Here is a 26,361-nt window from a genome sequence, read left to right as displayed (position 1 = left end):
AATATTAGATAGACACCGCTCGCTTTAGAAGGAAAGTTGGTCACACTTCTGAGAGATGTGAGGGCATGTACATGAGTTAATAAATTATGCATGAAGAGATACAGGAATGTATGCGGGCACAAAGAAACCAACACAGAGACCTGGAAGTCTTTGAGCTACATGGCCTTTAAAAGTAGCACCATAATGACTTGCCAAAGTGCACTGTAAAATAAAAGCTGCAGGTAAAATCAATTTAATTCACTCTGTTTCGCAACAAGCATGTGTGTGTGTGTGTGTGTGTGTGTGTGTGTGTGTGTGTGTGTGTGTGTTTGTGGCACTATGTTGAGGGATGCTGTGGTCCATTTATTCACTGCTTTCCCACATAACAGGTAGCTGCTACATTCATGAGTCAGCAGGTGATGGATGGAGAGGAGGAAAAAAACACTCTGGTTGGAGGAATGATGGACAGATGGAGAAGAAAAGCAAGACAAGAATTTAGGGTTGATGATAGCCGAGGGGTTAGGAGGGACAGAACAGAAAGAAATGCACCAGCAGCAGGATGTGAGAGAAAATGAAACAAGAATGAGGAGAGAAAAAAGGAGAGGGAGAATAATAGAACAGCAAGAAGTCAAGAAGGGGTGTTGCAGCAAGCTGGGAGTTCAGTTTGCATGGCTCCACTCTGCGGGTGACTTTAATTACTTTTCAGCGTCACTGACTCTCCTGGTCATGAGCTGCATGCTCCGATCACCAGCTTCTGATTATCGGGCCTTTGTGAGGGTTTCTGCCCGCTGTCAGGCCGTAATTACGTTCGCGCTGAAGAGCATCTCAGCATGTCAGAAAGCTTACAAAGCCATCATCCATGGTCCCCTTCTTTGTGAGCTTATACTGCCCGGTGCTGAGGATCTCGAAGGTTAAAGCAAATGCATTAAAAAATGTGTTAAATTAAGGGATTTTATGTGTAATTATAAGTGTTCCCATCCATTCTCTGGAGGTAAAGGTTAATAGCAAGCTGGTTTTCAAGGCTGACTTGCAAGCAGAAGAACTTAAAAAAAAAAAGGAACTGAAAATAGATGGGATGATTCATTGTGAGACGGTACAATAAAGCACCAAATCATCCAGTGGTTGTGAAACGCTAAACCACACTTCTACTTACAAAAGAAAGCACTGATGCCTTACCCAACTTCGTCCACTATGTAGTGAGTACTAACACAAATCCACTTCCATTGTCCCCATGGTCACCATGACTGAGCCACATGTTCGCTAGGTGTTGATCTGTCTCCCTGGTACTACACTGTGACTCCATAACCTTTCTCTTGTCACACCTTTCAGGAACATATTGACTTTCTATTTTGTTCACAAGATAATTTCCCACCCTCCTTCAGACATGCCATCATTCAGCCAGCGACTGTCCTTAATGCAATAACTCGTAGACAATCAAAAAAAAATTGTCTTTCTTTGTATCAGATTTTCTAGAAAAAGTATCTTCTGACATCTTTTTAAATAAACACCAAAGTTTTGGGAAAACAAGAATGTTCTACAGTAGTAGGTAAGCTCTTCTCAAGGTAACAAATGACTGCTAGTGTCTTTAGATTCTGGAAATCATGCTATTTTAATACTGTACATACAGTCAACCTTTGATCCTGGATCATGTGACACCACTGACTTATGCAGGGGTGGCATGCAGTACGTATATGCATGAACACACACACTTCAGAATAACATTAATTAACCATGTCTCCACTACTGTACATTAATTACTAGCATTACAGTATCTTAGAGTTTCTTGGATTCCTGTATTTAAAAATTAATATAGCAAGACCAACTAATCTCAACACAAAAGTGACACCATACAAATGTAATAAGAAGCTTCCAAAGTTTATTCTTTAAGACTGAACCTCTTAAACATAGTTTACATAAAAAACAATGCACATTAAAAAATACAGTCATAACCCCAAGGTCCCGCCTCTGACCTGTTACACACCTCATTGGCTCTAGATATCTGCCAGCTACACTGAAACCCCAGAAATATCAGCCCGTTTCTCCCAGAGGTTAAATTGTTGTCAGACTGATAGCCGATGGGATCTGAGCTTCTAAATTGTGGTGCACCCCAAGGTTCTATTTTAGGCCCTCTTGTATCTGCATTTTTCTTCCACAGTTTTTGACATTCATCCTGTCTGTTTTTAGACTGTCTAACCTTTCCTTGCATCATTTTGTCCATCGCTCTAGCCGCTCTCTACATCCTGCGTCTCTGATCTTTAGCTACTCCCCCTTTCCCCACCTCCTCATTCTCTCTCTCTCTCTCTCTCTCTCTCTCTCTCTCTCTCTCTCTCTCTCTCTCTCTCTCTCCACTGCAATCACTCTCCACTGAACCAAAAACAGGGAATGAGATGGCATGAAGAGAGAGCCGCAGGAGTCTATTGAAGTGTTGACCAGCCGGCCAGCCCACCTCCGAGCGTCCACATCCCACAAGCCCGTTGTTGCCTGCGCTTGTCTGAAGGTCGCACCTTTCCACGCCATAGCGTGCAGCTGCTTGGGGCTTCTGAGCTCTTGCAGTCCAGAGCCTGCCCGCTGAGAAGAGCTGGGACAGCCCTTCAATTGCACCAAAGTCAAAAGATTCTCAGTTTGTTGTTCATCTGTCATGAGCAGAACGAAGGAACATCTCTGCAGGGTGCCAACCAATCTGATATCTGTCTGCGACGTTTGCCTTTCTGTGTTCTCTTTCACCCGAAATATGTCAAATAAAGTCATGACAAAGAAATATTATGAAACCGATGAATAGCAAAGAAAAGTGGTTGAGTCCTGCAGAAAGAGAGATGCCAGAGTATAAATTATTACCAGAATTACATGACACATTGGCATCGCTCTATCTGAAGGGAAAGCAGATGGTGGAAAATCTCCTACTGTATGAAAATACTTAAAATTCAGCAGTAGCTTATAACAAAATACATCATCAAATGCCACTGCCAACCAAATTTAACTTTTCAGCCCTGGATATAGTGATCATTTAGCTGAGTCATTATTAACAGGTTCCTGAAGCCAGCCTTTGATTAACGTGTTATTCAAAGTTATGACCTGAAGGTTTTTGTACCGTCAGTCAGCAGCACTTTATAAAGACAACGTCCTTTTAGCAGAACTTTAAAGAGGGGATGAGAGTCTCCCTCTGCACCTTGAGGCCATTTTACCGCTGAGCAAGACAAACACCGCTGTGAGGATTAAAAGGTTTGTGACTAAGCAGAGATCTAGCTGAAAAAAAAGTGAGCCATACAGGTTAGGTTAGTGGTGAAGTAAACAATTTCCCCAAGCAGACAGACGCTTTTCCACAAAATTATATGAGAAAATAATAGGGCTCTACTGCCATTATAGGTTACATCAAAACAGCACTAATTGAGTTGTTTTTTTTTACTAGTCAGGGACAGCAAAACAAGTTTAAAACACAACACAGATTATCAATCTAATAAAGGCAGCAAAAAATAGCTTATCAATACTTATATTTTTGGTCTCCACCAATACCTGAGGGAAATATCTGGCTTCCCATAGGAAAAATGAGTTGCTCATGTTGCTTAATCTCTTCTCTGAGATCAGCTTGAGCTTCTCATATTCATATCATTCTGTTATCATTTTTTTCTGAATTACTCAGGGACCCTTAGGAGCAAGAGATTACGTAAAGAGAGACAAGACATCACTCAGACAAAGGAGGTTGAGTTGAGAAAACCATTTGAGCAATACTTGAGAAGTGGGATAAACTGAGGATATCTCATAGTTGTATACCCCTGATCTCAGTTATATCTCAATTCAATTCTCCTTCAAAAAAACCGAGACACAGTGTACTGTGGGTTTATCAGAGTAGAGAGAGAGGTGTAAAGAGCCATATAGTTTGCATAGGGAGGAGGCTGAGGTGGATAGATGAGTCAAACAAACACAGGAATTTCCTTCAGGAGACAGCTGTTTGTGTCCCTTGTTAAACCAAAAGTCAATGTTGACTTATTTTAACTGGCACATACAGTAGTGTTCAATATAATAGCAGCCCAATGTGACTAATCAGATTAATCCAGGTTCTTAGTATATTTTTTATTGCTACACGGCAAACAAGGCACCAGTAGGTGCAGTAGATTCTCAGAAAACCAACAAGACCCAGCATTCGTGATATGCACGCTCTTAAGGCTGTGCAATTGGGCAATTAGTTGAAAGGTGTGTGTTGAACAGGCTCTATAAATGGCTCTATAAATGGTTGCATTGTGGAGTTATATTCACCAAATACTACTTTTAATTCCACCACATTCTACGAAAATCTGTGCATTAGTTTCAGATATTTTCTTTTAACTGACAAGGAAGCATAACCTCCTTGTCAGTAAATTAGGAGGAAGATGGTTAACTAGCGCCCTGATGCTCACTACTTGACTCAGCCGTCTATTCATAAAGCTGGAACTACTCCTTATATGAAGGTCTGTATCCTGGCAACCATAGAATTGGCCTTGAAATGTGATTGGACGTTATCCCTGGCCCCGAGCTAAAACATCTCCAGGGGAGATTTCTAAGACACAAATATGTCACATTTTAAACCAACTCTTCAGTCATCCATATCTATTGTTAACAGCAATAAGACTCCAGGCCTGGCCTTCCTTTAAACACTCCATTAGACCCACAGTTTAGATCACAACTGTTGATTTCTCGGGGCATTTGAGTGGCAGATAAAAGCTTCCTGTATGTAGTGCTTAAGAGCACAGAGTGTCATCTGCCTTTGATTGCTGCCGTGCCTGATAGTGTGTTTCTCTCATGTGCCGTGGAGTTTGGTGTGTTTGCTCTGCAGCATAGCCAGCCATCAGAGGAGCAAGCGGCTGTGTGCTCCCCTGAACCAACTTCCCTGACACATGGCAAGATTTTTGTCAAGCTTCTCCTAGAAGGCAGCAATGCTACCAATTACCTCCGCGGAGCCAGCCAGCCGTCTCGCCGGTTTGACAGATGACTTTGACCTCGGCAAACATGAGGACCTTGCCTTGGTTGACACATACGCCTGCTGTTGAAGGGAGAGGTTGATGGGTTGAGGTGCAGGGTATGGGGGATGCAAGGCTCATTCTCAGAACATCCTATACAGTACCAGCCTCAGGCGGGCAAGGACAGGTAAGTTATCTTGATGGCATCGTTCTGTACGACCCCAGCGAATGCACCTCCATGCAATTTTCCACAAACGCACGTACGCACAGTGACATTTTCCCTTAATGATAGGGTTCATAACCTGCTTCCTGCTGGGCCTGAGAGCTCGACCACACTGAGCTGTGAATGAATGCAGCTTCCTGCGATAAGAGGCACTGAATGTGGCAAATATGTCGGAGTTAAGGACAATAATAATACAATAAAAGATGTTTATTTATATGTTGGCAGTTATCGAAACAAACATGGCGGACTGCTTCTCATAAAAGGGAGATAAAAACCAAATTGCAGGAATAAAAACCAGCACTATCAACAAAGCAAACAATAACAGGACATTTCCTTTTGCTTCTAAACAATGTGGATGACTGAGCGTCTGACTGTAGCCTTGCAGGCTCCCTTGTGTTTTTTGATGAAGCAGATATGACTCATGAGATGGGAAGTGAATATGAAAAGCTGCATAACTGTTCAACTTTTACCCTCCTCTACAGCAAAATAGCCTCAGTATATCAGTTTAATATTAACATTAACGTAGAGTCAGTGCCAAACACAGTGGAGTAGAACATCTAAATAAACTCATCTGAACCATGTGCACTTGCCAATGTAATTGGAGCACACTTTTTTTCAAATTGTTGCACTGTGTGACTCCTCACGCTGTTATTAACATTCCCTCAGATATACCACGCTGCTAAAACACCCTTAATCAGAATAAGGCTCTCTATCCTTACGCTCCCCACGCAGCTGACTTGATCCTTTGTTTTCGGTGCCGCTGTTATTATCGTAATCAAGCCTCTTGACGCACTGGAATTTCCTCTGCTTAGGCCGACCCACCACCAGGCAGAGAGTGATGAAAATGCACCTCATGTGTGAGCTCATTATTCTCGGCTTTAAACACACTGTGAATACAAATTCAGAGTGAACATAGCTGGGGAGTGTACCTCACCTCTGGTATTTACCAAAGGGAATTATAATTGATCTGTTGGGTTACAACATCTACAGCTTAGTTCATAATCCTAATACTAAATTTGCTGCTAGAAAAAGTTTGGCTGCAGAACCTCTCGACAACCAAACAGTAACTGTCTCTATACTGTTTTAATAGATACTCAAGCTGAGTAAAGAAAAATAATCTGTGTCCATTAATAGCTTCTGATTTTCTACTATGATCCTGAAGAATTATAGAATAGAGGAAACTACAGACATACCAGAATTATCTGTGTCTATAGGTTCATTTCTATCCACCTCAATTTATTCATATTTTCTTTTTTTTGCACATTAAAAATAACTTGGGTGTCTTTAATACCCTGTTATTATACTCTAACCTTAGTCAGGTGGTTAAATTGTTGAAGGTTAATAATTTCCTGTGAACACGGAAGTTTATTTTGAAAAGTTCAGATGCATGTAATGAGCAGAGAGTGACACACCGTCCCCAACACGTCCAAAACTGAAGCAAAGGGGTTCCCTGTGCGTCGGTATCACATGCCAGGGGCCAAAACAAAGTATCTGTATGTGATGAGTTGGGATCAGAACACATTCATGAACTCAAAGTCAGTGTAGCCTATTGATAAAAGCAAAATGTTACAAGTACAATAAAAAAAACAGATTTAGTGATAAAAATGATGACACAATGATGATACATGGTCGCCTATAAAGTTGAAATAATTTTGTTTTCAGAATTTTGTTTTTGTTTTTTTGAGAAGATATACGCTTTATCTGTTAAGAATAAATCACATTGTCACAATCATTTCAAAGAGGTAAAGATTATGAAAAGGTTAAAAGGTTATGGGCGACCGTGTACATGAAACATATGAATTCAATAACAACTGAAGCTTCTGCTCTGCTGAAGAAACGAACATTTTGGGCAGATTTACAGTCTCTAAGCACAAATCTGATGTTGTTTCTCCACATAAGTAATTGAAAAAAAATATTTTTCTACTTTTTTTTTCCCATTTGAGGTACGGACAGTTAATTACATTGTCTTCTTGCTCCCTCTTCTTCTGTAATGGTAAAATGTTGTTCTGACTCGAGAGTTGGCCCCACTTACTGCTTATTTTCATGAACCATCTTCTTATATCACATTAGTATAGTGGAGTGAAACAAGTATTCAGTTTCTCAAAATTTGGTTTCTGTCAGACCAGAAGTGGGAATGATTTATCCCAGAAAAAAACTTTAAATCTTGCAAATTATGAACTTTTTAACTTTTACTTATTGGCTACCATTTTTGAGCCTTTAAATTGATGTAAGTCCAGTCAGTCCAGCTCGGACTGGTTGGGGCAACTACAGGATATAGTGATCACTTTCCATTAATGATTAGTTCATGAAATCAGAGTCTTATATTGCAAACAGAATAGGCATTTCCAGGCTGTGGCTATCCACAGCGATATGAATCTGATGCACACAGACATGTCAATCATGTTTGTTTTCCCCCAAATAATAACAATAGCTTCAAGTAGAACAAATATCTGTTTCAATCACATTACTGACTCGTGTATTCAGTACATCTCTACACCACAGTATGCGACAAAGTGTTTTGCACAATACCTTACTACTATTTTATTACTTAACTCTATTTGAATGCTCATTTTCTTTCATCAGATTCACTGTTGTTTCTGCAGTGACTTGCAGATATTGCTATTTTCTCGAGGTTAAGCCTGACTGTCAAACTCATTTTCTCCATTATATCAGCCTCGGGTAAGTATAGTGTGTTTCAAGGTTAGGATTTCAAAAGGGCTCTGCACCTGCCTGGCAGCAAACTGCAGTGCAGGAGCCGGACCGCATGGTGAGCACCAGAGGCACGAATGTGAAACAGTGTCTTTGTCAGTTTATCCTCTACTCTGTCTCCTAACACAGTTTGAAACAGGAAATAATGAGGCTCACCCCTCTCATATCATTCAGTGAAGTTTGAAAGAAATTTAAAGCTGATTTTTTGGGGTTACTCTGTAGCAACTGTGAATAGTGCACATATTATGACCTTTTGCAGTTTCCTATTTATACATCCAGCAGTCAAAGAGAATCAGCGTTCCTTAGGATTCACATTTCTGGCCAATTGACAAATGTACAAGTAAGTCAAACATTCGCTTCTTCTTATTTTCAGCTCTGTTTAAGGTCTCTACCAGCTCCTGAGGGACATTTCTGGCTCTTGCTCCACCATGTTTCCTGGCCAGTTGCTAACTTTGTTTGTCTGCCTTTTTGGTGTTGGACAAGCTGTTTAAAGTTGGTGTTTGTGGGATATTTTTTTTGGCTGAGAAGAGATGCCTGTAAGAGCAGACAAAAACAGTGGTGTGGGTAACTTGCAGGTCGCAAAACCAAAACAATAAGCTGAAGGCGCTAAAACTCTCCCACAACCACACTAATACATTTCTTTTTTTAAAGCGTAACTTTTGTATCAATTTGGAAGTTTTAGTTGGGAAACTAAGGACACTCATGTTCGCTTTCTGATCAGTCATGAAGTGCCCTGCCCTGATTCATCACATCCCTATCATGTGAACACCTTTTTCCAAAAGAAAACAAATGACATCAGCCTTGACTAGCAGTGCTTAATTCAAAATGGATAATAGATTACAGGCATTGCTGACCTTGTTGTCCTTGCTAGCACCCATGCACCATCAAATTCTGCATTTTATAATGCTACTATATGCTCAAGAGCCAAGCTAATATTCTAGCAATTTGAGAAAATGCAAGTGTCCAGCTGTACAATGGCATGCACGTGCCTGGTGTGTGCAAACAATTATGTGTTTTGAGGCATGTTTGTATGAACAGAGATTATTTCTGAATTGGTGCTAAAATGATTGACGATGGAGCTCGTTTTGTGTTAATGTGGATGTAGCCGAGGGGAAACTGCAGAGAGTTCTCTGTGAGTTTGTCACTATGACCATCTGGTAATTTGATTCATTATTATTATAAAAATATAGAATATAGTTGCTTTAAAATATGGGGTTTGAATAAATGAAATTTCATACAAAGAGAGACAGAATTTGAGCCACAATGGAGGTCAGGGTTCACTCGCATATGCCGGAGAGGTGACCAGGCCAGCTGTTACCCCTATATTTGCCACACTCCTGGCATCTGGACGCCGCACATTTATGCAAATGAGAAGCAATTAGTACGTGGATGCTCATTTGGCCCTAATGCGCTCCCCAGATGCGACCAGATCAAGGAGGACCGAGCCAGGAGAGGGTAAAAATTTCATGAATACTGATATGTCATGTAACATGCTGGCTGACCTCCCCGCATTCAGCACTCTACAGAATTATGTACCATACCAGAGGAGTGAATTCTCTCTTTTGGCAGAGCTGTTAGTGGCAGCACCTCGACCGCCTGTGGAATCATTAGCAGAGAAACACGGCATGCTGACACTCTATCTGAGCAAATGGCCTCTCTGAAGAGACAGGTAAAGAAAAGCCCTTATCGCTGTGGCGAGAGACAGGACTGCCAGCTCCTGAAGCTGATTAAGTCACAGGGGGCACACAACTCCCAGCTGATTATAAAGCCTAAAATTCTAATTTTACCTCTTTTAACAAGTCGTCAGTCTTTGCTGTTGGATAACACTCAGCCTCCCTGAACCTTGACCTCAGCTGCTGAAGTGAGAAATGAAAAACTTGTGATCGGCTTCAAAGAGCGATCGATCGCCGTTCTGCTGCGATTGCACAATGAAGATGACAGTGACACACATTCTGGAGTAACACCTTGGTCCCCAGATCTCCAGACAGATGGCATGTGCCAGTTAGAGCGTGCCCTCAGCTGTCACCTGTCGCTCGACAATCTACCTGTCTACTTCACTCCAGCCTCCATCAAAATTATATGACCAATATGCTCCCTTTCAGCTCGGGAGAATACGCCATTATGGCCTATTTGCATCATGAGCTCTTCCAATCCAATAAAAGAAAATGTCTGAAAAGGAGGGTAATATTTGGTTAATAACCTTGAAAAACACTACATTTGTAGAGGAACAATTCCTCCTTTGTGTCTTTATGAGACTGCACTAAGCCTTCAATCAATAATTTAATCAGTAAAGCCAAATATCAATCATCATTTTCCCAAATGGACAAAAGCCAGCAGATGTAGCTAAAAAGACGGGATACACTCGAGTGAACTGTAAAAAATTACCTTTTTGTTTGTTAATAACTGTGAGCAAACAGATGACAGTCATTAAAAAGTCTCACATGCATTCATAACTAATATGAAAATTGGCAATGTGGTGCTGTACAATTTTCTGTGCTTTCAAGAGCATCGCACTTTAACAAGTAATTACTCAGCCAGCCTCGTGGAAGTTGCTGTTAATTTGTTTGTTGAAGAGAAAGCTGCACGAGGAGCAGAGGCAGACTGCAAATTGATTTAGGAGTACCGCCTTCCCGCTCTTTACCCTTTCTTATAAACTTTTGTCTTCTTAAAAAATGCCTCTAAAGACTCTAAATAGAGGCTGATTATTTTAGACAGAGGAACAATTGTGGCCAGGAGGGATTCAAACCAACCCCGTCTGTGCAGGCGCTGCCACGTAATGAGGATGTAAATGGAGGTTCAGCTGTAATATGCCCCCAAGATCTGGCAGACACAGTAACATATTGCATATTTATACATAAATACGTTTAGAGCGCTCTGTTCTGCTCCCAGAGATTTTTTTATGTGTAAGCAGGACAGAGACAGCACGCTCAATGTACCGTCATTTCACACAGTCTGGGATTTATGCAAAACATCGGTTAATGACTCAGAGCTTTGATTCATCTGAGGTGTTTTTCAGTACCAGCAGCATGAAAATGTTTCAGTTTAGACTTCAAGCTTATAGTGGATGAGCTCTTATATTACATTTTAGTCAAAGAATTACGGACTAATTCTTTGTCTGGGAGGATTTTACAAACTGCTTGATAGAACTAAAGAGACACTTTGAGTGAATGGAGAACTCAATGAAAAAATGCAAACAATTAGAAAAGGTGAACTGAAGACATGAGCAGTGGTGGGCTCAGGGGATGGTGCTTTGTGCTCTCATGCCCAAAAATAAAGTGCAGCACAAGTGCCCTCTTGGATGCCCCTTTGGTAAATAAGACATGATGAAGTGCTCTTAAGGGGGCTCTTACATAATAAAGTATCATTTAGGGAGTCCTTTCAGTGGAGAAAACATGATAAAGTGCCCTCTAGTGTGCCCACAAATAAAAATAAAAACAAGATAAAGTACCCTTTAGGGAGTCCTTTCAGTGGAGAAAACATTAAAAAAGTGCCCTCTAAGCAGATTTTTTTCAGGATACCCCCATTTCTCTAGTAGAGTTGAGGAAGTCTCTAATATGGGTTGGATGGAATTCCACCTGAGTTATACCTTACTTTCTGGGATATATTGGGCAAACCATTATTGGATATGATAAATACAGCTATTGATAGGGGTGCATTTAATTCTAGCACTAATACAGCTATAATTACAGTCCTGCCCAAACCGAATAAAGATTTAACTAAATGTGGCAATTACAGACCTCTCTCCCTCCTGAATGGGGATGTTAAATTATATGCTAAAGTACTTGCAACCCGGTTGGAGATACATCTTACAAAATGTATACACAACGACCAAACTGGTTTTATTAGAACTTGCCTTGCAGGTGATAATGTGTGTCGCCTGTTACACATCATTCATGCAGCTAGTAGTATTGATCCCCCTTGCTCGATTCTATCATTGGACGCTGAAAAATCGTTTGACAGATTAGAATTGGAATATCTCTGGACAACGTTGGACAAATTTGGCCTAGGTATGCATTTTGGTAATATGATTAAGGTTTTATATGCAAATCCTTCAGCAATGGTTTGCACAGGCCACATCTGCTCTGCACAGTTTCCAATATCAAGGGGCACTCGCCAGGGCTGCGCTCTTTCACCCTTACTTTTTGCTCTTTCCCGCTGGCGCAGAAAATAAGACAACATCCTTTAGTACAACCCATCACTTTTTGTGACACGGAGGATCGTATATCCTTGTACGCTGATGACATCCTTCTTTATGTAGGCAGTGCTGATTCATCAATCCCACATTTGCTTTCCTCTTTTGATACATTCAGCTCACTCTCGGGATACAAAATTAACTGGACAAAGTCAGCACTGATGCATTTAAATTCAGCTGCACTTCAAATTCCTCTGCCCTCCCATATACCAGTAGTAAAAAGCTTTAGATATCTTGGTGTTGAAATCTTTCCCTCCACATCATCCATTGCATTTAAAAACTTTCAAGGTATATACAGTCAGATAGAGAAGGACTTTGAGCGCTCGTCGAATCTTCCAAATTCACTTCAAGCCCGAATAGCAATAATTAAAATGGATATTCTGCCTCGTGTTAACTTTTTCTCTTCCATGATCCCTCTTGCTCCCCCTTTGAGATATTGGGATAAACTTCAGTCATTAGTTTCTAAATTCATATGAAAAGGAACTCACAACTCTCCAGCGAGAGAAGACACGAGGGGGGCTGGCTCTGCAAGATTTTAAAATCTACTTCTGGTCTTATGTGCTACGCCCTGTATCTACATGGTTCAACCCTAGTTCCTCTGTTTCTTGGAGATCAATTGAGAAGAATAGTGCACTACCTCACAGGTTGCAAGACCTGGTGTATGCTAATATACCATTGAAAAAAGCCAAATTACGTCTTGGCCCTGTTATTTCATTTCTACTCACATCTTACCGTAATGAAGCATGTTGGCAGAGATTATTAATGGCATAATAAACCACCAATTTTTAATAACTTCTCACTACTTACCGGCAGTGGCGGTTCTAGACCGGTTTTACTGTGGGGGCCAAGCAGGGGCCAGTGCTAATCTGAGGGGCACATTAAAAAATGGCAAAGGTGATATTTAAGCATTCATACCTTTATTTTAGCTTATTTAAAAATCTCATTTAAGTATATTTGGAATATGCAAATATATTGATTTAAACAATGAGACTTGCCAACAATAACAACTATTTTTGTATGACAATGGCATTTCTCATTTTTGTGCACAATTACTTTTTTTTAATTTTGAAAGTGCAGAACAGTGAGAATGATCTTTATATATATATATATATATATATATATATGCAGGGTGGTGCAAGGATTCTAATATTGTTGTCTTCCTGAGAATGTACAAGAGACTTTGTTTCTGTTTACATGGCTATGTGGCGGGGAAAAGTGCATATGATGTGAATGTTTATATATTGTACATTTTTAAATAAAATAAAAATTGATCACAAAAAAAAGTGCCCTCTAGAGCGCCCTTCCAGTGGAGAAAACACAATAAAGTGCCCTCTAGGGAGACCTTCCAGTGAGGAAAACATAACAAAGTGCCCTCTAGTGTGCCCTCAAATAAAAAATTAAAAATGTGATAAAGTGCCCTCTAGGCTGCTCTCACAGTGGAGAAACTGTGATGAAGTACCATTTAGCGTGACCTTAAATTGATAAAATATGATAAAGTGCTCAATAACCTGAAACAACTGCAAAGCTATCAAACTATAAATAGAAAATAATTGCCAAATTAAATGATGTCACCATCCAGATGTTCAGCTAGGAGCTGCTAATTGAACTCATTAACAAAAAAAACTGATGTCCTTGTGAAATACACAAAATATAATGAAATTCGTCGTGGCACTGTGGCCTTTGAAAGCTGATCTCTGCCTGCATATGCAGCTGTGTCAACAGATAAGGCAGCGATAAGAAGAAATTGTTGGGTCACCGCGTCCTTTCACCCACACACTCCTCCACTCTTGTCAATTTAGCAGCTTAATGGTGCGTTAACCCTGAAGAGAAAGCTTTCATACTGTCGGGTTCCAGTATTTAAATCTGCTTCTGATTTCCCGGCTTTACGTCATGACTTTTTGGTCAAGTGCTCCATAACATGAATTCAATTGAAATAAACTGCTGTGATACTAATGCTTCCAACACTACAGATCATCTTAGCAAAAAGGCTTCAACAAACCTGTTTATAAGAGCTTCATATAACCATGACTGGAATTGCTTGTGTTTACTTAGCTGATGCAAATTACCTGGAAGCCAATTGGGATCATTTGAAACAATTCAGTTAAAGTGACTTGGGTGCCACCGGCAAACACAAAGCCCTATCATCTCAAAATGATCAGTTCAAAGAGCCTCTGCCAGCGAGACCTGCCATGGGAAAGACCAGGACAACAGTGGGGATAAACAAAGCCCGGGCAGACAATAAAGCCACCTGCCTCTTCCGCATCTCGGGCCACTCAGCTGTGCCACTCGACCCAATGAAAGACCACAGCTTCAGGCAACATTTCGGGGAAAAGCTACTCTGGCAGCCTTCCCCGGTAATCGAAAATAGAAAAGTTTAGAGGAAGACAAATTGAATCCAGGAAAGTGTTGCACATGTATCAGAGGCTAAAGGCAGCTCACTGCTGAAAAGCACTTTCATGAATCCTAAACTTGATGACTAACGACAGGAGCAGCTCCATGTTCTCAGGGTCCTGCATTCCCCAGTTTAATATCCTCTTAATGTGACACATTAATGAGGCCTTTAAAGGTTTTACTGTATTTTCTCAGGAATGTATGTTTCTAGAGGTCAAATGTTTGAATCACCCACCAGCAGCGACTGATGTTATACTCTTTGAAACTTACATTTGCAGTCAAGTTTGTCTTAAGACATTGATCTCTCCACAGTGGCTGAACAGATTTTAACCATTCAAATGCCATTTGAAACATTCACTTCTCTTCATTCATTTGCAATTTTAACTGCAAAGATTGCTTTTGCTAATCTATTACAACGTTAGTTTATATAAAGAGCATACGCAGCCATAGAAAATTATAATTTTCTCTAATTTTTTGATAGAATCTTAAATTCTGCTTGAAAACAAGGCTATGTCACATTTCAAAGAGGAATTAAGACAATCTTCCTTAAACAATGAACATCTAAAATCATAAGCAAGGAAACACAACATTGCTCAGTTCAATACACAGCCTTACTTGGCATACAGCCTATTTCCCAGAAAAATTGTTGGCATTGCACATTTCTGCAAACCAAAGACATATTGAGCTGAAACGTATTGGGCGCCCTTTAGTGTCTGGAGCCATTCTGAGAGCAAGGGCTCCGGAAATCAGGTGACAAATTGTGTCTAGTGTCTAGAGAGGACGTCGGGTCGATGAGTGGGTCTAACAGTCACCAGACGTTCTCCCAGCAGACAATGCTTAGTGCTTTATTCGAATGTCCCCCATGCATTCTCATCCCATCTCTTCAGGTGAAGATGCTTTGTTGCGGCCCTCAGCATCTGATACCAATTCACAAGGCAGCCTTTTGCATTAGTTTTGAAGGTGCCACTTTCAGCTAGTTACATGCGTAGTGGCTTTTCAAAATAAAGTTCAGTTTGCACGGGAAACTGTTAACTTAGGCAACAAAACCACTTGACTTGGGGCGTTCCCGGTGGCACACCTGGTAGAGCGCGTACCACAGAGGCATTGTCTTTGTAAGCAGGCGGCCCGGGTTCAAATCCGACTTGGAGCCCTTTCCTGCATGTCTTCCCCTTCACTCTGTCCTATCAATAAAGCCCAAAAATGGCCAAAAAAATATCTAAAAAAAAAAAGGGTTGGGCTACCACACTGAACTACTGGACAGAGGTTGACTCCAGATAACAGCACTGACTCTTGGTCCGGGATTACACTGGACACAACTCGGTCTCCTGTGTTCAGGGTTTGTTCGACCCATGCACCACCAGTGAAAGTGACACTTAAGTAACAAACAAACTTGTTTTATCCAAAGTCAAGATCTTTTCCTCCTCCTAACCAAGTCATTTTTGTTTGAATTCTTGAGTACATCAGCTAATGTTAGCAAAGATTTTATAGACATTTCTCTCCAACAGTCAGATTGTTCACTTTTTACAACTCCTCTTTCACAGCTTTTATTTGCATCCTGTCAGAAATTCCTGCTTAAGGCCACAGTGGCTGCTCTCCCGCAAAGGTTACAACCGCCTCACAAATTTATCATAATTCTCCATGCCAGTGATTCATACCAGTTTTGCAGCATTGTATTTCTTTTTCTGGCTCATGCAAATAAAACTGTTTAGTCATTCCTCCCTTCATCAACCAAGCAGACAAGTCCAACGTCACAGTATTATATTCGTCCCGGAGGCATTGGGGAGTTTTCCTGGCATGGCTCGAACACACAAAGAGCGGCTGTGTTGCTATTGTGGGAGGCTGTTACTCACTCCCAGCGTGGCAGGTGTAATCACAAAACTCTTCCCAGCATCCTCTCTGTTGTCCACACAGGTCAGGCCACAAAGGGAGTGGGACTTGAATCCAAAAACATTTACAAGCAGCCGAGTGTGTGCAGGCAGTTTAAACTTTTTAATGACCTTATTCACGCTTGATTAAATGTTGGGAAAGAAACCCAGAGTGGATCTCCATGTTGTGCCCTAAATTGGGTATTTTGTTCACCATTCTTCTTTTATTTATTTATTTTTAAGTATTTATGCAAGAATTCTTCCCGAACACACTAATTTTACAACTGCATATAATTATAGTGGTATATCTTTAATTTTATGGTAACAAAAAACAAAGAAATATTATTTTCTCACACTAATGACCCTTTTTCTTGATCTTTAGAGGAACGGTTCAGCATTAACTTTCTTGCTAAGAGTGTATGAAAAAACAATGTTGTGCCTGTAGCGTCTGTACCATATAAGATAACTTTTTTCAAGCAAAATGGTATATAATATACACTCAGACCATGTGTACCGCTTTGTCTTACAGAAAGAAAAGAAGGACCTTGACAATTAAGTATATCAACATAGAAAACCCTGACTGCAAACAATGACATTATATGCAGTATAACGCATTTTGGGGCTTTTTGAAGAAAAAAAGGGCGGAAAAAAGTATATTGTTTTGGTATCTAATGGTTTGCCAAGTCTTTTGTTCATGTTTGGATAACAGAAAAATTGGAGCATTTCCTAAATCATGTGTGTGGTGAGAATGAGAAATGGACCACATCAAGACGAGCCTCTCACACAGCTTTTTAAACTTGTGTTAATGTGCATCCACTTATCTGCATGTACATTGGATGTGTGGAGGCAGCAAACAGATGGAAAGCAAATTGTTTCTGACTGTGAGTATAAATTATGAAAACAAAGCTTGTTAAAATGCTACTTTGTATTCCTCATCTGTTGTACACCCCTCATATGTACAGCAAATTATTTCTTTTTTGTATTTCAGCCACAATGGAATATGAATTCTAATTCCTCGCTCTCTCTTGTAATTCAGCTAATCTCATGAGTTCATCAGTATCCATCAGAAACCTACACAGCAGCAGCAACAGCAGCAGCAGGCTGAGCTACCTGTAGGCGAGCGCTGACAGTTGATTATAATTGGGTTGCCTCGTGTCCAAGCTTTCACATCCCATCAAGAGGAATGGCCTGGGAGAGCGTTAATGCTGTTGTACATCCCGTACAAGCGGCCAAATGGAGCGTGCAGCAGGAGGCAGGAGAACACCCGGCATATGTCTATACGCACACACATTCATTCCTATGAGCAGTTTAGTCCCCCATCTATCCGACTTGTACATTTGTCAGGTTCCAAGTGCCATAAAGTGCTTCCCATGTCACTAAAAACACAGTATGAAACCAACAAACAGACAGAGAACACACACACACACACACACAGCATCAACATCTGCTGAGGCTACTTCAGAGTCCTGCCTGAGAGATATTTATGTTATTAATTAAGTGGTTTCCAACGTGCTCCCAATATAAACCTGATGGGTCACAAGAACAATAAAAACCTCCTTTTTACTGATTGATTTTTACCTAAACCTACAATAAATGATATTTTTTGGCCACTCGAGGAAGCAGAAACAAGCAGATGTTGCATTCCAAATTGCACTTTAAAAAAATATATGTTATTATGAGTACATAGTGCAGCTTCCCTTATAAAGTAAATTTGGGACGTACTACTTTGTCTTAATATTGCACCTTGAACTCTGACCTTTATTCTCATATACATGCTGCAGAGGACTGTGGGTCAGAATAGCCAGAAATGCATGCTGGCTGCTGCAAAATGCAACCAAATGCAGTAGGGGACCCTGGTATTTTTGGCATACTGCATTTCACATACAATGTATTCTAACATACTGCATGATGCAATAGCAGAACTACCTACTATTTAGTATGTCCCAATACATACTATGTTAAATGCAGAATGTAAAAAAAAATCCCAGGATGTTTCCTATATACACATCTGGTTGAATTTTGCAGCAGCCAGCATGCTTTTCTAGCTATTCTGACTCCAAATCTTCCAAGTCAGAGGGTCAAAGTTCAAGGTGCCATATTGTGATGAAGTATTATGTCCTAACTGTATCGGAACTGCTCTATACAGTACCTACAGCTGCAGTATGAGCTAAAAGTAACAAGTAAAGGATGCAATTTGGAACGCAGATATAGTAAATCTTAGTATTGGAACGCACCCACAATATTGACATCGTCTCCATTTGAGTTGACGTTGGATACATTATTATAGAATTATTGATTATAGACAAATAAAGAAAATATCTACCAGCACAGGGGGATTATTTCACATTTCCTTTTCAAGTATTTTAGAAAAAAGGATGTTCTTTCTTTATTCTTGTGCAGCAACAGGTCCTATTCTTCAAGACAAAGACTATCATTTGTAGAAGATTCTTTTTTCTTTCTATTGTAAACAGATCTCAGTACCTGAACATTTTTTTCACATTTTTAAGACAACGAGGAGCTTTGGATCTCAGTGGACAGAAATGCCTTGATGAGATGAAGATTTTTAACAGTGTTGTTAAAAACAAAGAACATATTTATATTTTCTTGTTTTTTAGATTGTTTTTTTTTCTGTGTCAAATCTGCTTGAGAATGAAAACAGCTCACAGCTCATGTTCACACTGATGACACAACCTGTGATGAGAGGTCACAATTAGACATACACTGCAAAAAAGCCAACTTGTATTTTTTGCCTAAAACAGTGATTTAAGTTGGTAAAACTTGGAAATATAAATTATTGACAGTTAGGGCAATGACGTAAGTTAGCACAACAAATGAAGCCAGTTGTCTGCTCAAAAACAAGTTGGTGAGTTGTTGTTACTTATATCTTTAAGTTGGGGTTCAAAACAATAGTTCTGCTAACTCTTATTTCTTTGTTGTGAAATGCGGGAATGCAGTGAAATTCGGTCATTAGCGAAAGCTAGCGGCTAACTGATGCTAGCTGCTAACTGATGCTAGCTGCTAACTGATGCTAGCGGCGCTGCTTGTTACAGCAACAAGAGTAGCCATTAGCGTATCAATGCTAACTCAAAATTGTGGTCGCAACATTAGCTGACATTTCATAGCGGCGTTACAATCGTGCCAATTCAACACATTGCAGAAGTTAGGATTAAAAGTTATTACAATGTAAAATTATAAGTTCAAAATCTGAAATCACAGTTGAGCAAACTCAAAAACAAAACTTAAAATATTTAGATTAATTGTCCAACTTAAAATTTTATCGAAGTTTGTTGCCTTGAAATTTTGAGTTCACCCAACTTTTTTTGCAGTGTAACTTCATTTAAATGGGTGGTAACAACACAGCTGGCAAACATTGCATTGGAAACTACCTGGAAACTAGAAACCAGCAGAAACCGTGAACACTAACCAGACCACCCCACACTCACATTCATCTGTCATGAAGTTCAAATTAAACCGAACATCTCGAGAGCCAGGACCTGAAACGCACACATCCCCTACGTTCACTACACCTCAGGATGTTCCTGTCTGTACACACAGGAGGATAAAACCTCAGTGCGGCTTCAGCAGTAACATCTGCACAGCTGTGCTCCTGTCTCGTTAAAGGACTCTTTGTTCAATATAAAACTGTCTAATAGACTTAGGGAAGGCTGAACTTGACAAGACCCTATGGAGAATTTACTGTATCTTAATTTGATTACAGTGCTGCAAGGGACATCAAAGCAACTGCTGGGAAACACAGCACATGGGGGCTTAAGCAAGATACCATACTGTATACATACAGTATAACATACTGTATGTGTACCGTATGTAAATGTGATTGTTCCCTGTGGTCATTATGAAAGTATATTTATAGATTCGACAGATCATTCCACATGATTTCAAGTTAAATAGTCTGAAACTGATCAGACAGCTGCAGGTTTTAAGCTGTGGGTTTACTGCTGAGTGCAACAATACAGTCAATCTGCACTTAAAAAAAGATTATAATCATTAGAAAAGCTGCTAAATCTATTTGTTGGATTTATTTTCTGATTCACTTTAACTAACGTAATAAGCTCTGAGTTGGAAACATGTTAGCATTGAAAGTAACATTCCACTTCTCTCAAAAAGGATTAAACTATTAAAATAAATATTAGGAAAAACAATGAGAAACACTATTTCTCATGTGAGGAAATTACTGGTGGAAAACTAGACAGGCTTCAACAACTACAGTATCTAAACATGTTTATCGCTGCCATCATCAGGACAATACAGTTTCATCACACTGAGGCAGTAAATTCACTCAATGTTCCCTCGTGTTCCCCGGGGCTGCAGTGAAAACATAGCACTGTCTTGAATCCTACAAAAATTATGCAGTGGAATTCATACAAAACAACAAATTTAGTTTATTGATATTCTGGTCAGTCCTGGTTTCATACTGAAGGTGGCAGATGGTCTAAAAATGCTGCAAACATTCATTGTAGCTCTGATATAAACAATCATGGAGAGCAAATCTGTCATTCTGTAGGAAGTTCCTCATCCAAACACTTCTGTTAACTAATAAAAGTCAACTAACCTGCTGTGTAACTTTCAATTGAACGTATTCATTTTTATCATATCTGGATCATGTGGGCAGGGTTGTAACCAGGAATTCTGGGTCCCTGGAGGAATACTGCATGAGCCCCATGTTTTATGAGTTTAATTCAGTTTGTCAGCTGTTGGCCCCTCAGCAATCATCACAATCTTTCACTCTACAACAAAGGTAGAGATACACTTGTGAATTAATTTCATCATTCTTTAATTTCATTACTGATTATTGCTTTTTGAGTCGAGTCTATAAAATGCGAGAAAATAATACAACACTTTCCCAGAACCTAATGTTACAGTTCGAGTTTATGGAAGCAGCATATGATTGAGGGCTACACAGAAATATATTAAGTCTCATGGTGTCCACAAAAATCAACCAGTAGTTGCATTCCTAAACTGGCTGATGCTTATTAGGGGGACACAGTTAGTTAATTTGATGCAGTAGCCATGTAGTGGATCAAATCTAGACTATTTAAGGTGAAAGTATTGAAATAGCTGAAGGTTAAAATATATGGCATGAGTTTTATGTCATGTTCGAGAGCGCACACAAAATGCTTTTGAGGTCCACCATTAGCCCGCGGGCTGCACTTTGAGCATCTGTGATCTACCTGAAGTTGAAGGAGTCAATGTTGATTTTCTCCACAACCGTTTATCTGAGTCTAAAGTTAATTCTATGACAGCTGTGGTAGCTTGGAAAATAGTGACTGAATTGGATGAAAACCAAATAAGACAAAACCTAGTTAGCTAGTGCACTTAGCCTTGTCCCCCTTTCTCACTGCCCGCCAAGGAAACAAATGGAAGGAGAGCGAGCAGCAGCTCCAGAGACGGGCCTTCAGTTAGCAGCTGTAGCAACTCAAATTCAGCCAGTTTAAACACCATTACCAGGGTCACAGTGGATTGCTAGCTAGCAGCAGTGTCGGGTCTAACCTGTGTAATAATAGCAACTCCGGTTTGCTGCTCCAGCAGGGAGTCTGGAGGTCTGGGATCAGACCCATGGAGCTGATTGTTGCACTAGCTGAATGACTATTTTCCACTATTTTCCAAGCTACTGTTGCTGTCACATTTCATAAGACCCGCATGTGCATAGTTTCTATGTAAACTCTGCTGGCTAAGTTTATGTTATACAGATGCAGGTCAGGTTTAATGTAAAGTAGGTTCAGGGTGGATTTTTTTTTTTTACGAGATCAGGCACATTTTGAAAGAGGACTAAACAAAAAAAAATAATAATAATACAAAAAGCATCAAATCCTGAACTGGGATTTGGTCGACCCAGTGTATAAATGGCTAAAACTACTAACAATTATAAGAAAAGTTGTCAATTATGTTTCAATTGAGGAACTGCTCAGGAAGCAGGTGTTATAGCTTTGATAGTCTGGTATTAGTCAGACTCTCCCTGTAGCATAGATACATTAGTAAGGCCTCTGTTAAAAGTGAAAAAACTCTGAGGCCAACATTAACATTAAACCCAAAACTAGGTAAAAGGTAAATAAGCCATAAGCTATTTAGTTAGTGTGACTCATTGTCAGTTGATACATACAGCAAACTGAGTAAAGTATAAGCAAAGTTTAAGCTCAGCTACAATAGTCCTGTTTCCATCAGCAAATTTTGATGCGCATTTTGAACATTTGCATGAGAAAAGCTTAATGGAAAGGCCAAAATTCAATAAAACTTGCTAAAATGCGCATCAGTTTTTACGCTCACTTGAAGTGTTTGTCTGTTTCATAAAATATTTAATGTGACAAACAAGGGATGGAAACACTTTTTCTGAATACTAATAATCATTTAACTCACATGACTGATCAGTTGTTTCTGCTCTGACATGAAAGAACAATTATAAGTTGCCCAATTGAATCCAATGGACTTCTCTCCATTTTCTCTCGTGGGTGGCCAAAGTTGTCCGATTAGCAGCCTTATTTTGTTGGGGTGTTTCTTGCGCACAATCTCTACTTCTTCTACTGTCTATTTAAGGACACATTTTCTTAAATGCAACATTTCAAAATTCACTTAGACTGTAATGGAAACGCGGCTTATGGCAACTTTTGCTGGGAACTATGTTGAACTTGCTTTATGGGACAGAATCCACTAAAAATGAGTCAGACTAACAGAAATAAGTCTTGATTAATTCGTAAACATGCTTTATGGAACACCCCCTGGTCTGTTTCTTTGGTAATATTCAGCCAAAAGAAATCCTCTGACTGAGAAATAGTGAACATGTTAGCTTTTTTTTTTTTACAGTGAACTCTGATCTTGAAGAAATTGTCTTTACAGTAAGAAAAAAAAATCTAATTTCCTCTGTTTTGACAACACTTCTTCTGCAGCAGGTCAGACAATTAACCCTGTAAACGCAGCAAATTAAACTAATTTCCACTGAACATTTTGCGATCACATGAAAATGACTCAATGAGCATTTTAAACACACAGCACATTAGTCAGTATTATGAATGAGCAGAAATGAAATTCCTGCTACTACGCATGTAAATAAAATATGACAGAAGACTAATTTCAAAAAGAGCCAAGGAGTCATGGTTTACTTAAACTTTGGGTACAGTTAAGACAGACTTGGATCAGTGTAACACAAAAACAAGTTTTTCCAACATGTGCTGGTGTGAGAATTACCCTTCAAGGCAGAAAGAATCCTTCAGCGAGCTGCTCTGACACTTTTCTGCCTGCGTGAGCCGAGGGATGAAGTTAAACCACACACAGATCAAGTAACAGGACACACTATGAATAGAGAAACATTCACTCTACTTACAGAATCAGTCTGGTGTGTAAAGCTTTATAAAAAACTATACATTCTGTGTGGAGGGGGTGCAAACAAGCCTATCAACTAATGCAATTAATTCCACTTTTCTCAGATAATTGAATTCATAATTGCTAAGGCCATTAAGCATCTGAGGATGTTGATGATTGTGGCTTTAAGGCAATAACATTTGTGTGAAAACGTAATTAAAATAACAGTGTCCGAGGAGAAATTATGACATTTGTGCTCCAATTAAAAAGAAAAAGAAGGCTTGCTATAGATTAAAGCAGGGGTGTAACAGTTTGTTTGGTAAAGGCTACTCTACTTGCAAAGCAATTATTCTGAAGAGCATGAAAAAGGGCAGCCATCAGTCAGCAGCTGGCTCACTTTTTATCTCCCCCACGCTGCTGAAGTGAGTGGCCAGCTCCTGCAGCACGGCTGTCCTGCCCAGGTGATCGTTCCTCCTCTTCTCCATGATCATATCCTCCAAACTCTGAAACTCCAACACGTGCGAGTGTTTGTCAGACATGAATATCTTCAGCCTGTAGGGCTGTTTGCCTATCCGTATCTCCCCGCCCATTTTGAACTCCCTCTTGCCGAACCTGCACCAGGCGGCGAAGCACTCGGAGTTCCTCCAGCTCAGCTCTCGGTCCTTTAAACTCACTTGCTCCATCGCGTTTTGCACCACCATGTCCGGACTCAGAGCTTTGAATTTGTACAAGTCGTTCACGATCCTACACCTCCTCCCTTGACTCGCATCTGTCAAAAAGCTGTTTTTCACCTCGGCTCTGTGCAGGTGCACCACCTGAAAGTCCCCCACGTACACCGCCCAGTGTGGGAACTGCCCCGTAGCCACAAACTCCACCACATCACCCGCTTTGCATTTGTTTAGTAGATTCTCCGGGGAGTAAACCTCCAGGCTGGCGGACTTGGCGCTCTTCTCGTAAATGCACTCATCTCTGTTGTACACGGCGCACTCCACCTCGTCGCGCTGGTCGTATTGTTTCTCTTCCTGATTCGGGTCCTTATCGGTGCCATCGACCGCGCAGCCATCCTCCAGCTCGTCGTCGTCGTTAGAAAATATATAAGAGACGCCGATCCGTGGACCCTCCTCTGTGTCCACGCCGTTCGGGTCCACTGTGGGAACTTCTGCGTAACTTAAATGTGACAGCTTGTCCATCTGGTTCCCCATGCCGCTCCTCACCTGCTAGCAGTAATACGATCTGATGCCGCGAGCTGTTACCGGTTACCAAACATCACCACCATCTGGAAACCCTCACAGGAGGAAACTTCGCCCTGAAGTCGGACAGGGTTTCATCCAAATTACACATAAGTATATCTCCGTGCTGTTTCTGCCGGGATAACCTTTTAGCGCGCCATCAACAAGTGGAGTTGGGAGGAGAGAACAAACTGGTTTCAAATTCAGCGAGGGGAATGATCCGTCAGGTGTAGCCTCGCAGACTCACCTGCAGCTTCCCTGCGTAAAGTTCCCTCTGCTGGCCGTCACATAGGAAACAATAAGAGTTAAAATCCAGATCCTCGACCCGCAGGACTGCTCGTATGTTTGTCCGCACAGCAGGTGAACTAGTCCGCTGTGGTGACGGCGCACACACTGCGCACTGTGCAGCAGAGATCCGGCCGGCGGGGAAGTGAAGGCAGATCTGGGGCTCGGCATCGCCACAGCGACTCTCTCCAGACACTCAGCTCCGCTTTTAAAGCGGAAGTGCGCGTAATTTTCTTCGCCGCACCTTTAATATCCTCCTCCTCTTCTCCAGAGGAAACTTTACTGCTGTTATAAATGGATGGTGCGCATTTGTCTGAACAGTTTTGGGCAATTCATTTAAATCCAAGAAAGAAAGAAGCTTTAATTCCAAAGAAATAAAAACCTAATGTTTGGGGTAAATTTATGTTACTTTTGTCTCAGTGCTCTAATAATGAATGTTGTTACTGTAGGTCTATAGGATTATATTTATAAATTATTACAGTTATTAATTAATGTGTTTCTCTTTCATTTCAGTCAGTTAGGTATTTCATTGTATTTTAATGTATTTAGTTATCTGTTTTGTTTTATTTTGTTGATTTAGTTGATTAGTTGTTAGTTAGAAAGTTATATCTTTTTTTTTTTCTTTTTTTTTTATTAGGGTCATTTTAACATTACTGCATACTACTTTTGTTGGGTTTTATTGATTTTTTTTCTTTAAATTGTCATATTTATCGTTCATTATTATTATTATATTTTAATTAGTAAAGTTCATTTTATTTTGGTGGTTATTTTGGTGTTGTTTTTTTTATGGATTTATTTGTGGGGTCACTTAAAGGTCTTTTATTTGATTGTTTATATTTTATTTATTCATCTATGTTAATGTAATGTTTATTTTACCTTATTGCTTTATTTATATATATATTCATGTTGTCATTTTATTTTATTTGATGTATTTGTGTTGTTTTAATTTGATTGTATTATTGTAAATCACTCTGTGATCACAAACTCACTGCAGCCTATAGAAAATAATGCAGAGTAGGCAAACCTGCAGCCTGGGTTTACAGCTGAATGTGTCCCTATTACATATTACAGCCCTACACAGTGAGGAGGACTGTGAGGGGTCCAACATCTGCGATGCTTTACTGTTTTGACCACCTGTCTGTCCTTGAATGAACTGAAGCTGCGCAGTCATTTGCTCCCTCTCCATCTCCTGGTGGGACCATAATGTCTCCATTACATTTGTAGTGGCTTGTGGCCTGCCTCGACT

At 40.2% G+C, this 26,361-nt stretch overlaps 1 protein-coding gene across 1 annotated transcript; it reads right to left on the bottom strand.

The window, feature by feature from the left end:
• Positions 1 to 23,370: 23,370 nt before the first annotated feature.
• Positions 23,371 to 25,641, bottom strand: lratd2a (LRAT domain containing 2a). Its single transcript, XM_059349116.1, has one exon. It carries the CDS (start codon positions 24,801 to 24,803, stop codon positions 23,979 to 23,981), a length of 825 nt encoding a protein of 274 aa, XP_059205099.1. The 5' UTR covers positions 24,804 to 25,641; the 3' UTR covers positions 23,371 to 23,978.
• Positions 25,642 to 26,361: the final 720 nt, after the last annotated feature.

Source organism: Centropristis striata, chromosome 14 (genome assembly GCF_030273125.1).
Source record: "Centropristis striata isolate RG_2023a ecotype Rhode Island chromosome 14, C.striata_1.0, whole genome shotgun sequence".
NCBI lineage: Eukaryota > Metazoa > Chordata > Actinopteri > Perciformes > Serranidae > Centropristis > Centropristis striata.
Note: the sequence above shows the minus strand (reverse complement) of the source record. Positions and strands in the feature narration are given on the sequence as shown.

Excerpts from the sequence above, each read along its gene's own strand:
- lratd2a (XM_059349116.1), bottom strand. The coding sequence starts at position 24,803 with ATGGGGAACCAGATGGACAAGCTGTCACATTTAAGTTACGCAGAAGTT.